This window comes from Genypterus blacodes, unplaced genomic scaffold, assembly GCF_046128005.1.
Source record: "Genypterus blacodes isolate CSIRO-AG114 ecotype Tasmania unplaced genomic scaffold, CSIRO-AGI_Gbla_v1 ptg000030l_1, whole genome shotgun sequence".
NCBI lineage: Eukaryota > Metazoa > Chordata > Actinopteri > Ophidiiformes > Ophidiidae > Genypterus > Genypterus blacodes.
Window position 1 is genome coordinate 3,327,501 of NW_027466843.1, and position 13,956 is coordinate 3,341,456.

The 13,956-nt window shown below is 45.4% G+C and overlaps 2 protein-coding genes across 4 annotated transcripts in view; one reads left to right on the forward strand and one right to left on the reverse strand.

Annotated features, from left to right (window-relative positions):
- Nucleotides 1-4,799, forward strand: part of LOC142994916 (short coiled-coil protein B-like) — a 4,900-nt gene extending 101 nt beyond the window's left edge. The window contains exons 1-4 of one of the 2 annotated variants that reach the window (XM_076145805.1): nt 1-167; nt 2,185-2,256; nt 2,337-2,417; nt 3,196-4,799. The exon at nt 1-167 is cut by the window's left edge and continues 101 nt beyond it. In XM_076145805.1, the coding sequence (XP_076001920.1) occupies nt 89-167; nt 2,185-2,256; nt 2,337-2,417; nt 3,196-3,338 (375 nt within the window). In that variant the 5' untranslated portion in view covers nt 1-88 and the 3' untranslated portion in view covers nt 3,339-4,799. Of the gene's footprint in view, nt 168-1,143; nt 1,301-2,184; nt 2,257-2,336; nt 2,418-3,195 lie in introns of those variants that run through there. The other variant, XM_076145804.1, reaches the window with a different exon arrangement.
- A 122-nt stretch (nt 4,800-4,921) lies between these two features.
- Nucleotides 4,922-13,505, reverse strand: clgn (calmegin). 2 transcript variants are annotated; one of them, XM_076145586.1, is made up of 15 exons: nt 13,259-13,505; nt 10,467-10,742; nt 10,006-10,079; nt 9,837-9,895; nt 9,531-9,672; nt 9,332-9,413; nt 9,024-9,216; nt 8,739-8,928; nt 8,227-8,340; nt 7,946-8,102; nt 7,587-7,802; nt 7,020-7,136; nt 6,780-6,936; nt 6,520-6,677; nt 4,922-6,370 (listed from the first exon to the last, which is right to left on the reverse strand). In XM_076145586.1, the coding sequence occupies exons 2-15, from the start codon at nt 10,740-10,742 to the stop codon at nt 6,296-6,298; spliced, it is 2,010 nt and encodes a 669-aa protein (XP_076001701.1). In that variant the 5' UTR covers nt 13,259-13,505; the 3' UTR covers nt 4,922-6,295. The 2 variants fall into 2 exon arrangements, with proteins under 2 accessions (XP_076001701.1, XP_076001700.1); XM_076145585.1 differs by having other exon boundaries at nt 6,520-6,683; nt 13,259-13,504.
- Between the last annotated feature and the right edge of the window lie 451 nt (nt 13,506-13,956).

Below are 13,956 nucleotides of genomic sequence, written 5' to 3' on the forward strand. Positions count from 1 at the left end.
AGAATGAGAGAAAGTGATGACTGACCTTTGACACTAACAAGGGCCTCTGTGAGATAAACACAGGAAGAACAACAAAGTGGAGGAAGAAATGGAGAGCAGGGCCAAGGAGGCTGAGGTGGACGAGGAGGATGGGACTTTCACCAACATCTCTCTGGCAGATGACACAGGTTAGTTTGGTTGGTTTTTCAAAATAAGATGTGTTGTGCCCTTTCTGTTTTTACCATTTGGGGATTTGTAAGAAGAACCAAGCACGTTAGAAATTTCTAGGCATACTGAAAGCAAAATACCTCCACCAAGGCCAAGTAGTTCTCTAATTATGTCTCCATCTGGAACCTGCCAGTCTCCAAGTGGACGCGAGGTGTTGCGCAATCGCAGATTAAGACGTTTACAAGATTGAATAAATGGATTTACAGTCACATAATCAAATAAGGAATAAGCATGCTTTTGTCTGGCTTGGTTCAAACATTGCACTTGACAAATTTTGTGACAACTGACCTGAATATTGTAGGCAGAGATACAAAAACAAAAGTCCAAATTTCAGAAAATGGGTCATGTGCACATCTTTACAGAAGAAATTATAGAAGAAGAAGAAAAACCGGGAACAAAGTAAAGCAGAAACAAAGAGCTATCAAACAATCGCGTGTGTTTGTGTACATGTGTGTGTATGTGTTGTGCTGTGGCAGGACTGAGGAGTGGCTCCTACAAAAAGGTGCAGGGCTTTACAGGCAGGCTTTACTGTCAGGCAGGCAGGCAGACACACACACACACACACACACACACACACACACACACACACACACACACACACGTCCAACTTTCATATATTGATGTGTCACTGTTCAACATACATTACACAACTTTCACAAGCTTATTTGTGCCATTAAACTTCAAACAACTTGTAACTAAATGTAACTAAATACACAAAAACACATGGCCATGAGGTATTTGGCTATGACGTCATGTTTATATGCACAGTTTTGCCTAAAGAAACACTAAATGCTTCTTACTGTAACCGCTGCTTTACGACTGTGTGTTTGTGTGTGTGTGTGTGTGTGTGTGTGCGCGCGTGCGTGCGTAAATGCGTAAGTGCGCGGGCGTATAGCGAGGGCGGAATAAGAATTAGTAGAAACTGCGACCCCTGCCGGTCAGTGCGGCCTGTTACACACTGTAGGTCCGATGACGATGTTGGTATCAGTGAGGGAGGCTAACTACACTTATCGCCATCATCATCACCTTCCTCTTCCTCACTGCACAGCGCCCGTGCAAAGGGTGACGTCTCCGTGTATCCCTCTGGTTGAAGGTGAGTGAGCGTTGACGCTGATGTAGTTTGTAGCGAAAGAGCGGCTGCGCTATTTGAATGAAAAAGAAAGCTAAATTAACAAGCTAACTAGTTTTAGCAGCAGTAGCTAGCGAGTCCCTCTCCGCTATAAATCTTAACGTTTCTTCTTTGGGGTCCGACGTCATCTGTTCGTGTGTGGTTGTTGCAGGTGAAACGCTTAAAAAGACTTTATTGACTGGTTAATTATGCGGTAGTTGTGTTAGCCGCTACAGTAGCTAGCATACCAGGTTAGCAGAAGATTTGGGATCCCTCCCCAAAAAGCTCAAATCTGCTATTATAGTTAGTAATCTTGGGTCTTTGCTGCTGGTGGTCTTTGGTGTTCCTGTATGAAGTTGAGTTGATGTGATGTGTTCATGAACAGTCTGACTCGGTGATAGTCTGTGTATACACGCGTAGCGGCTAAAAGTAGCGCTTAATAGAAGTGTGTGTGTGTGTGTATGTGCGATGGTGTGTGAGAATATGTCGTTAATTTATAGATTTCTGGAACGTAAACAGACAAACAAATCAAATCATTCAGCTTCTAAACCAAAAGCATGCCCGATAATGGAGCTCTGAACATGACGTCATCATTGCCCCGGCCCGGTCAGCAGTGGCGAGCATCACTACACACACACACGCCTGGGTGCGGCGGCGGCTGCTACACACACGTATAGTTTTTGTATAGTCTTCTGTATAGAGGGATGATGTCATTAAATACTAATATTGAAACCCAAATGGACACTGTAGTGGCCTTTTAGTGATCTGTATCAGCTCCCTGTTTCCACGGTTACAGGATGTGCAGGCCAGTTTGACCCCCATTCTGTTGTATGACTAAAGTGGTGTGTGTTTTGTCTTGTCTCGCACAGCTGACGGTGGATCTGCAGCCCTGTATACTACAGAAGACAGCGAGCTCTTCATCATGAACTGCGACATTGACGGTACGGTCCGTGAAGAACGAGGTCGTCTGTTACGATGCGGCGATGTCATGTAACCCGACGTCTGTGGCGTTTTGTTTCAGGAGACATGGAGAACCGGGCAGAGATGGAGGAGAAGACGAGGCTCATCAACCAGGTTCTGGAACTTCAGCACACACTGGAAGGTAACACACACAGCGGACTCTGAACTCAAACCCTGTGATTCTTCTCCCCCCTTTATCATCACACAGTATCTTGTGTTTCACGCTCTGTTGAGTCCTGCAGGTTTCCATCAGTGGAAGCTCCTGCTAATGCACTTTCTCCTTACATTACTCTCTCTCTCTGTCTCACACACATGCAATAACACACTCGCACACGCACACACACACACACACACACACACACACACACACACAATGTTATTGAAATTGCAGTCAAAAAGAGGAAAATGAATATTCTTATTGCTTTAATGTTTCAGTATCTGTGCGTGTGACTTGTGTGTGTCCTGTTCAGTCTGTGTTGTTGAACCTATGCCCCTCCTGTATTATTGTTCTTTTATCTGTGTTTGTGTTGCTTAGCAAGGCAAGAAACACTGAAGTCTCTGCTATTTTACAGCAGTTTTGTCTTCTCACTATAATGTACGTAGTTCAGAGAAGCAGTGAGGGTTTGATATAGAAGTATTTTCAACATCGTCTCGGAGGAGTGTGTGGCGTAAGAAGAGCAGATGGTCAAGCTGTCCACCTTGACAAACAGCACTCGTGGCTATTCATTGTTTGTCTAGCTGTTCTCCATCTGAAGAGCCAATGTGTGGTCGTAGGGTCAGGGGAGCGTTCTGCTCTGGCTGCAGTGGATCTGTGTGTGTGTGTGTGTGTCCTTCCCAGAAGCGTGGAAGTAAAAAAAATCTGTAAATGCCCGTGGAGCTGTTCGTACTCTTAAGCTTCACAGTCTCGCGTTGTGTTCCAGACCTGTCGGCCCGCGTGGATGCAGTCAAAGAGGAGAACCTGAAGCTGAAGTCGGAGAACCAGGTTTTGGGTCAATACATCGAAAACCTCATGTCGGCCTCCAGCGTCTTCCAGACTACCGACCCTAAGAGCAAACGGAAGTGAGGAACCACGGGAGGGAGACAGCTGGAGTCCCAGGCCTGCAGCTGAGAGGGTTCACGCCCACCATGGACACACATGGTGGGTCTGACGTTTCTGCAAATGCTTGAGCTTGCTTACCTGAGTTGAAAACTAACTGAATCTAACCAAAAATGTAAGCCAGTTGGCTGAGAAGTAGCAGATTGGTTTCCTGGCAGTCTGTTGCAGGTCTGGCTTGCAGCACTTTTCTCTCCACATTACAGCAAAAAGGTCGACGTCGGCCCTGAAACATTAACACGGGATCTGATCTGAGTTTTTAGTGCAGATGGTTCACAGTAAAACTCAAGACATTTGTACCCCAAGTTCCTCTTAATCTTTCCATGAAAAAAAAGCTGCAAAATAACTCCTCACTTCATTTTACCTGCTGGTTTACAGTTACTAGGACAATTCTAATTATTTTCCTAAAGACTTTAAGATAAATGGACTCGAAGCAAGCTACATTAGTGCAAATACTGTTTTTTTTCAACTTGATTTTATTTATTGTTTATTCTTTGTCAACTGGATGTGAGTTTTGGTTGATCGTTGATGTCATCATGTCCATGTGTAGCACAATGACATTCCAGTTTAAACGTGTCAAACTGGACAGTATTACTGTATTTGCTTCTGAGTAACACACGTCACAAATAGTTTTCCTTTATGCATATGTAATGAAGCATTAATCACGTGACTGCAGGATGTATAAAGCTTATGAAATAAACTAATACACCGTGCAGTGAGTTGTACTGTAGATGCATATAGAGGCAGTGAGCTCAGCAACAAAGTGCTGTAAGTGAAAGCACACAGACAGTAACGTATTAAAGATGTCATAACAGCTGACAGTTTAATAACTTCTGTGACACTAACAGCATTTAGAAGTTGATCAACTATTTGCTGTGGCCCAAATCATTATTATTATTATTATTAAGAGAGCATAAAAAACAACATGAAGTGTTCTGAGAAATGGAGACTTTTAACTCTAAGAGCACGAGCTGCAGAGAGGCTTGAGTGCTATTGATCCATTCTGGCTGGTTTGGAACAGACTGCATGTTAAGTGTGGATGTTACTATAAAACCCTGTGCTGCAGCGTGGAGGAGGTTATGTGCTGCAAACGCTGCACTGCTGCAGTTGAAGGGAATCTTAAGGAAAATTAAGGAAATTACAAGCAATTAAAGCAAATATTTCAATTATTTACCCGATCAAGTCATCCAAATTAGAAAAATGTTCATTGTTCATGGTTGGAGGAAATAAAGCTTCATTCTTCACTGCATCTCATCGTTTTGATATTTGTAACGGTTGTAAAGTCATGTATTTTATTTATCTTTCTGCAAAGCTGAATGTTTCCCCCTGGACTGCACACATTCTGAAAACACCTGACTTGTATAAATGTAAATTAGTTTGACTTGGTTGTCTTTTAAACATTTTTGTTTTAATAAAACTTTGAGCTCAGTACTTTGTTGGTTTTCAATCCTCCAAACACGAGAATTCATCAAGAATCACCACTCCCCTTAAAAATGAAGATGAATTACGAAGCGAACATTTCCTGAGTCTGACCTTACAAACAAAACTTGCAATTTCTTGTATTAAATAATTTTATTTCCAAGACCAATGTACAATTTGCAAACAAATGTAAACAGGGATATCTGCCATCACCTGGCAAGAACATGAACTACAAAAGCTTGAGACAATATAAAACAAAAGTAGCGTCAACTTCTTCAGCAACAATCTTAAGATCAGCTCTGCAGTTACTCGTGTGATCAAACCGCCCGCTGTGTGTCCACTGAACCTATGAGCCATCGACTATTTTTTACTGTCCGGCCGTTTGCAGAGGAAACAATATAATGTAAATCCTCTTACTGACAATTGACAAACACTTGTGTTCAAATCTGCCCCAGTTTGCAGAGTAAAGTCAAGTGTTTTGACCCCCCGGTACATACAAGGTACAGCCTTTCAAACATGTATGAGAAAACAACTGCTGTAAGCCACTCAAAACACTGCACGATTAGATGTTTATTTATACTGGCGGAATACCAACTTGAAACAAAAACAATAAATAGGGCAGTACTATCTGTACTAATCCTCAATTTTTTAAATGCTAGAACTCAGTAAAAAAAAAGAACACGCATAAAAAGTAACTGATGCTTCTGATAGACTGGTCTAAAACAAACAAGGCGGCCCGCTTTCATGAGGAGGTGATCCTTCTGAACCTACGCCGAGGAGGCCACTTCCTTCACTGAAATGTCCCCGTGTTGCAGTCTAAACATCTGGAAACGGCCCCGTCGTCTTCATTTGCCTTGCGTCCTCTTCTCCTGGTCTCTTCTCAAAAACCACGAGAAATAAAGTCAACGCAGCCCCTGTGATGATACGCGGCGAGGTGGTACGACTGTCACCAGCAGGTACGGAGGCTCTCTGCTGTCTCGCTCTCAGGAGGAGCCAGACTGGTAGATCTACAAATGCCAAAAGTGAACCCAAAGAACTATGATGACATTTATTCTGAAAGGTGACTGACAGCAGAAATGGGGGTTGGGGATGGCAGTTGAAAGAGGCAGGGGTGTTTTTGTTTGTTTTTTTTAAAGATGAAGCGTTTTGACAGCTGGAAGAGGAGAAGGAGGACAGAGGGAAGTTTGGAAGCTCGAGATAGAGGAAGGGAAAATGCTAACTGCACTAAATCTCCTGGGAATTTATCCGAGAGCTGAATGAGGGGGAAAGACGGGGAAGAAGTAGACGAGGAGAGTTGGGAAAGTCACTGGGAAATTGTAGTGATTGTCTCTGAAAGATGGAGGTGGAGATGAAGATGAAGATGGGCCAGCTGGGGTGACTGAAGGCTACCAGTTGGTTGGAGGAAGTACATGCTTTACTGCATGGAAAGAGGGAGGGAGCGGAGGCTGCCCTTCCACCTGCTCCCCATGGGGGGGAGAGAGGAGACAGGAGTCATCTGGTCCACCTCTTCAGTCTTTCCGTACCCTCCTCTTTCTCACGGCTTGTTTGTTACTCTCGTCAGTGGCGTCTCCTTCCTCCTTCAGCTGTGGGCCGAACAGAAAATGGGAGGATCAAGAGAAGAGCACAATAAAGCACCAGAGCCGACAACAACACAACGCTTTGCCTTGAAACAGCAGGTAGGAGGAGACGCGCTGAGGGATTCATTCAGTTAAGAATAAAGTTAAGCACCAACCTCATTTTCTAATGTTCCCTCAGCTTTGCTCTCCTCTTCATCATCCTCTTCTTCTTCTTCATCCTCCTCCTCTAGGTTTTCCTCTCCCCCGTCTGCACCATCTTCCTCATCTTCCCCTTCTTCCTCCTCCTCCTCCTCCTCCTCCTCCTCAGCTTCTTCTGTCCCTTAAACAGACAAGAGAATAAAATGAACAATATGAAGGCGAAGTTAAACACTGTAACAAAAATGGAGGGCAGAGAGAACATGTGTTTGCTCCTGACCTGCAGCCGGTGCACTTTCTGCTGCTGAGGCCTCAGCTGCCTTTTCTTCTTCCTCTGCTGCTGCCGCTGCCGCTTCCTCTTCCTCCTCCTCTTCCTCTTCTTCTACATTAGCCTGGGGTGGGTCCACCTTCTTGTAGACGTAGTCATCGTCAGATTTCTGGGGGTGAGAAATGAAAGAAGACCACCATCAGACTTGTCCCTGATGAAGTTCAGAATCAGACGTATCCTTGGTCTATTTACCTTTGGCCAGCAGAAGAGCACAGCCAGTCCTACAGGCAGGCCTACGGTCAGTATGTAGACCACCCAGAGCCACGGTCGCTCCTCTGCTGCCATCATCAGTTGGGCAAAAATACCCGGCTGGTGGGAGAAGAACACGGAGAAGAAGGGAGCGTGAGAAAGATTCTTCATCAGTCAAGGCAGTCAAGTCACGGCACAAACAAACAAACAAGCGTGTCCTGACCCGGCTCAAAGCTCTTTAGGAGGATGAAGGAACATTTACACAGCAGAATTAATCAGTTGGCTGAATTTAACAATTACATTTGGTCAGAAGTAATAAGCCATTAGCAGACAGAACATAGGGGATAATGAAGAAGCAGCTTAATTAAATATGGATCCTTCTACCCCCCAAAATTGGATTTGATATTGATTTCTTGTTATTCCAGGGCCCGCTTGTGTGCTCGGTTTGATTTTAAACACGAGAGCCGCTTTCTCACCTTCACCAAGACAAACTGCTGCCCTGTGGTGCGTCTGCGTGCAAAACAAAGTAACAAGGGTTCTACTCTGAAATGTGATGCAGTGCTCACTGACCTCATTGGCGCTGGCTACAAGCTTCTTCAGGCCCCAGCTGTCAGAGGCCCAGCGGTCTGCAACCTCCTTGTGAGAGGTGATAATGAAGTTGTCAAAATAGATATCTGAAGTCATGGACCAGAGTTCTAAGCCCACAGCCTTGAAGGGTGTCATCCTGAACGGCTGCAAGTCCTCAAAATACTCGGGGTTATCGATCTTGCGGGGCTTCCAAACTCCCTGGGAGAAGAAAGCAAAGAAAGTGGAAATGTCAGCAGCTGTTGGTTTGATACAGAGGCTCAGAGTTTGCACTTTCTACAGTAAAATGTGTCCTTTATTCGAAGTAGTTGCATTAATGAGACTGAAATGAATGCAGTCATTACCTGATAGTTGGGGTTGTCCACAAGAGTAGCTTTCCACTTGCCCTTGTACTGCGGGTTGTTGATGGTGGGACGCTTCCACTCTCCACAGCCGGGTGCCGTCTCACAGGCCGGGTTGGAAATCTGCGGGGCCTCCCATTCCCCATCCATCTCCTCGTCCCTGTGCACACACACAGCCCACAGGAAAGAGACACCGGGGTCATTTCTCTGTAGCGCCGACGCATTTTAAAGGCTGGTCATCGAGTTTGTTAGTCTAGTGTGTGTGTGTGTGTGTGTTTACGTACCAGTCATCTGGTTTCATTGCAGTAGGATCGGAGACAAACTCTGGTTCATCATCCAGCCAGCCCTCTGGCTTCAACGCATCAGGGTCATCAATCTTTGCTGCTGCCTCCTCATCCCTGCAACACACAGCATCAATCACATTTAGATTGAGAATGAAGAAGTCTGATGGGTGCAGCATGGAGACCTGGTACACACGGTGTGCTGCTCCATGTTTGTGATTTAGGCTATTATTGACATTTAGACGGGAAATTTGGAACAATACATAGACAGATACACCCTTTTTAATTAATTACACCTTAAATCAATGAAATCTCTGGCTGCATGAGTCTGACTATGATCCTATAATGACATTTTTGCATTTCTATACTTAATTAATTATCAATGAACCTGTACAGCTCTGCAGTTTGAAAAATATCAACACTATTGCAACATTATTGGCTTAAGCGACTTGGCTCCATCGGCCATTTGTGCCACCCATCATGTTCTAGTAGAAAGTGACGGGGTTTGCAGTCACCAGTCTTCCGGCTTGATGGCCTCTGGATCTGGAATCTTGGCCCTCTCGTCCCAGTCCTCTGGCTTGGAGTCGTTGGGGTCGTCGATCTCCTTGGGTGGGTTCACTGGAGGCACGACATCACTCAGCAGGTTGCCGCGGCTCACGCTGGACTGGTCAATGTACATCTCATAGCTGTTGTCTGGATTCAGGACTGACAACAGGGAAGAATGGAGAGAAATGATGAAGAGGCATTTGTTTTTTGTACAAAATCCATTCACACGTGATCTTTTTGACTTGGAGCCCAACCTAAAGTGTAGAGGTGAGTCTTCTTGTCGGTGTAGAACTTCTTCAGGTCCACGTCGGCCCTCTTGGCGTGTTTCTCCTCCACGTCTTTGTTCAGGGGATTCTCGTGTCGGAAGATGAAGTGCAGCTTGTAGTCCTCGCCGCACTTATCGGGCCCGAACATGATGGTGTACGGCGTGCGGTCGTGGAATTGCTCCTACAGTGCAGAACACACACACACAGAGTCGGGGGAATTCAAGCTTGGGTTTGTGCAACTCAGATATGAACTCATTTGGACTTCCACATTAGAATGGAATGGAGTTTATACCGACCAGATTGAGACCGCCGGAGTCTGAGAGCAGTTTGATGTACGCTCCTCCACAATCGATGCCGTCTTGGAAATTCACCTCGTATCTAAAAAAAACAAAACTCATTAACATCTTATTTAATATATGCAGGTCTTCACGATTCATGTTATTATGGAGCTATTAAATGGATGGTTGGGTGGACAAAGTGTCTGTGTGAACTCACTGAAGGACCAGGGGTTCATCCTGGAACACAAAGGGTTTGTTGAGCATTGCAGCGATGGCGTGATGTTTGGCGCGGGACTTGAGAATCAGGCCCTGGTCGCCTGGAACCTTGTTCTCCTTCAGCTGCTCCACCGCCCACTTCCCTGCAGCCAGAGAGGGGAGGGACAAACATTTAGCACACCTGTTCAGCTTTACAATGTCGATAGAAAAGGCTGAATAGAGGAAGTTCCAGTTTAACATATCAAAGTTTCAACTCCAACGGTCCAATGCCGTTTGATTGAATTTGGGTCAAAACTAAGGAACAAACCGTCGTATTTGGCGACGTCATCATCAGCGTCCTCCTTCACTGTCTTTGACACCTGCCAACTAAGAAAAAACATTTCCACATAAGACACACACACAGACACACACACATCCCAGTGAGCATCAAACATTTAAGATGGACCTTTAGCAGCTCTTAATTTGTCATGCAATACCTGTCCAGTGATCCGTCATCAAATGTCTCTGCGAAGTAGACGTCTCCGGTGGGGACAGGAGTCTTGTAGGTTACCTGGAGGAGGGGAGGGAAGAATATGATTGATCCTGTAAGATAAACGAAGCCCCACACTTCTGATATTTTGCTTATTCCAACCAACAGCACTCTTTAGTTTGGCGTCAGCAGCTATCAGTCATCTACACGGCCCGCTGCCTCCTCTAACAGCGACAGGAGGGAGTTTGAACAGAACACGCTGAGACAAAGCACAGACGTTCCCCCGGGGGACAACAGGAAGACAAACGCCACCATTCTTTTTTTTGCATTTGTCTGCATCTGTTTGGGATGCACTAGATGTTTTGCATTTGGATTTGTATTAGCCGTTTTATATGATGTCATTATTAACCCTTAATGAAGCTTAATAGAGAGGTTGTGAAACATTAACACCTCTGACACACTCCTGACCTGGAAGGAGACATTGGCGTCAGCTTTGTCCTCGGCGTCCTCTCCCTTTTCACTTGCTGTCTCCTCGCCCTCCGCCTCATCAAACTGCTCTTCATCCATCACCGTCGCCTCCTCCTCTTCGGCCATCAGAACCGTCATGTCTTCGTCGTCGAGGCCCATGTCGAGATCGGTGTCCGAAATGTCATCTTCCGGCGCCATCTCCTGAGCTGCCACTGCCGCCACGGCCAGGAAGGACAGGAGCAGCAAAAACCGCAGCCCTCCCCTGTCCAACTTCATCTGAGGGAGAGGGGGGAGAGAAGGAGAGAGGGAGGGGATGAGGGAGGTGAGTGGGGTGATCGGTGCGAGATAAGGGTGTAAGGGATAAACATGGTGTGAGCGCAGAGGGAGGGTGTGGCATGAGGAAATGAGAAGAGGGGGATGGGGGAAATGAGGCAGGTGAGCAACAGAATACATGCTATTTATAGAGAACAAGGGTGTGTGTTGAGAATAGCAGATATAAATAGAGAGTTAAACTGTATAAAAGGATGGAGGGATGAGTCGGGGGGGGTTAGAGGAACAATAGGGTGCGTTTGTACACAGGCCTCTTTGGAGCCTGTGTCCTCACGCACATGACCCCACCACTGTACAATATTTCACATGATTTCCTTAAAACAACTTCTGGACCCTGGTGTCTCTTTCCAATCTTTCCATAGCCTGCTGTGACAGATTTTCCTCACGTGTAAGCGGTTCAACCGGACTAACCGGACTCCCTCCAGGCAGATCCTGGAGAGATCAGGGCCGTTAGATTCGGCAGCAAACAAATACCTTCTTTGTTTTAGGACACGTTCTCCACACTACATAGTTTATCCAATGCCAATTCTAAATATACGGTCTCAACGATTGGTAAAGGTATATGTAAGTGGGTGTCACATTGCTTTTGAAGCACTAAGAGATAATGGACTAAAAATAAAACGTGTACACCCTACACAGCTGTGACACAAAAGAGAACAGCTTCAGGGAGAATCATATTGACCAGGACACATCTGCTTCCTTGTTCAGAGTGGCTGTAAATGAAAGGCACAATTACAGACGCCGCACTAGTGTCACGCTCGCCAATACGGATAATCAACTCATTCACATGCTGGGGGCTTTATCATTGGTTCATATCACCAGTAGTTTAAGCTCGGGGGGGGGGGGGGGGGGGGGGGGGGGGGTTGGTAGATACATTTCTATTAACTTGAATCATTGATCTGACTGAAATCAATGCAACACCTTTCAACCTGTGAATGATTGAGAGGCATGACAATCAGCTGTTCAGCTCCTTTGATTGCATCAAGAGCCCATGCCATAGATACCGATGCTAGTCATGGGTTCAGATATGATGGTGAGGGAGCATGAGAAGGGTTCATTATATTCAAGAGAAACCTGTGCCAATTTACAGTAGTCAGTTATAGACTGACAGTTACCACAGGCCAGCCTTGGAATAAAGATAAGGACCGCAGCGACCTTTAGACAGCTCACTTGCCGTTTACTCTATAACTCCATATAACTCTTTTTGCCTTCCTTTAATAAGGAAGGATAAGGATAATTGTCATCAAAAGCAAATATATACAGTATGCAAGTCAATCAAACCAGCACCATTCCTACATTTACCTCAAAACTTGGCCAGAAACATTGTTCAGGGATTCCGTAGGATACTTTTCACTGCATATTTTTGCAATAACTAAATTACAGCCATTGTTGTTGAATAGAACCAGCATGCCACAGTTAATAATGACATCATAAATGGAACCACCTGGCATGACAGTTGTTTAAAGAGTTGAGGAGTTGTTAATAAATCATTCAAGTCATAGTTGTTAATGACATCATGAATGGAAGCATCTTTCCCCCCCAGTTTCCTCTAAAACTTTCCAGAAACATGTTAGAGTCCAGCAGTTGCATTAGGTGTCACTTTCCATTTCACATACAGTTCTATTACATTTTTTTCCAATTTGCATTCTTATAAACAAATGATCTTATTGGGACAATTGGATTGAACCACCTATCAGGGGGGAGGGGAGGGGGGAGGGTGTCACGAGAGGGTCTGCAAGAAATGGTAGAAACACCCTCGGGGCCGTTTAATGGGGTGGGGGAGGAGAGGAGAGACCTTCCTCCTCTGTATAGATTCTTCTCGAGAGGAGAAAGAGCCAACAGCGTCAAACTTTACATTGAAGATGATGAGTAATCTAGTAATGGCGATGAAATGCAGATTAAATAGTGACAGACGTTATTCTGCTGTTTAGAATGTCAAATCTGAAAATCAACCCCCCCCGCCAAGTGATCCAAGTGTACTTCGTCACTTCCCACTCCACGCACCACTGGCACCGTCATTCCATTCTTATCACAATAAGAAAGCTATACCCCCCTGTGTGTGTGGAGACTGAGCTTGCGTCTCTGCCCAGGTCCTGGGACGGACGGGCCCGTGGAGCTAACATGGCCGCCACACAGCGCTGCAATCCCCCCAAACCCGTTTACAGACGAGCGGCTCGAGCTGCGGCACCTGCTCCGCTAGCCAGTGAGCTAGCTGGACGGTGCCAATCACAAACAACCAACGTTAGCATAACACGGGTTTAGTGATATCTATTGGACTAACACTTAAGACAACACGGTGGTCACGAAATAAACAAGCGCTGACCTACTTAATGTAAACAAATAGTAAAGAAACGAGCTACCAAAACAGTGAATGAACGGCAGTTAGCTTGCTACGGTAACTGGTTTAAAGGTGATGTCGTAGGGGGGAGGGATGGAGAATGAATGAGTGCACGCTCACAAACCTTCGTCGTCTTGTACTTGCGGATAAAATGTCAACTGACAAATGCTGCTTCGCTTTTTTCCACTTCGGGGAAAGGACAAGGAATATCTTCTGCGTCAAAATGTCCGGATAGCGGGGCCTGCTGCGATACACGATGGAGACCCAGCAGCACTCGATTGAAGAAGCACACGTACGTAGAGAGCAGATGACAGCTTGGTCTGGTGACGGTGCGCGCGAGGAACGTCCAACGGTTCTTGATAGCGAATCCTGGGAAGCGAGCATGCGCAATTTGCCCAGAGCCAGTGGTGCCTTCAGGGCCACTAAAACTCACTTGCTAAAGGTAACCGAGCGAGAGTGTCTACCCGGATATACTGCAGATTAAGGGAATAATAAATACGGCATCATCGGCACTGGAATACATTCGGCAAATAAATGATATCTGTGAAAAATGAAAGCAAAAATGGTGAGGAAAGAGCACAATCAGCATACGGGACATTTGAAGTACACATTGTACTCCTTTAGATGTATCGGACAAGATGTTTTTCTTGTCAACAACCTGTCAACAACAGCTAAATACTTACTAACTAACTAACTAACTACTTACAATTTTGTATCTGGTTCCAGTAAAATTATTCCAATGAGTTACAACACTCAGTTACTATGGAAGCCTAAAGTTCCACTTTATGAGAAGCACCTAAAGGCATCAGAATGACAGCGCGC

What these genes read in the sequence shown, in the direction of transcription:
- clgn (XM_076145585.1), bottom strand. Translation starts at nt 10,742, where the DNA reads ATGAAGTTGGACAGGGGAGGGCTGCGGTTTTTGCTGCTCCTGTCCTTC. An exon ending in GACTCACCTCTACACTTTAG is followed by an intron (nt 8,929 to 9,023) that starts GTTGGGCTCCAA and finishes CCCTGTTGTCAG; the next exon opens with TCCTGAATCCAGACAACAGC. An exon ending in TGGACAACCCCAACTATCAG is followed by an intron (nt 7,803 to 7,945) that starts GTAATGACTGCA and finishes TTCTTCTCCCAG; the next exon opens with GGAGTTTGGAAGCCCCGCAA.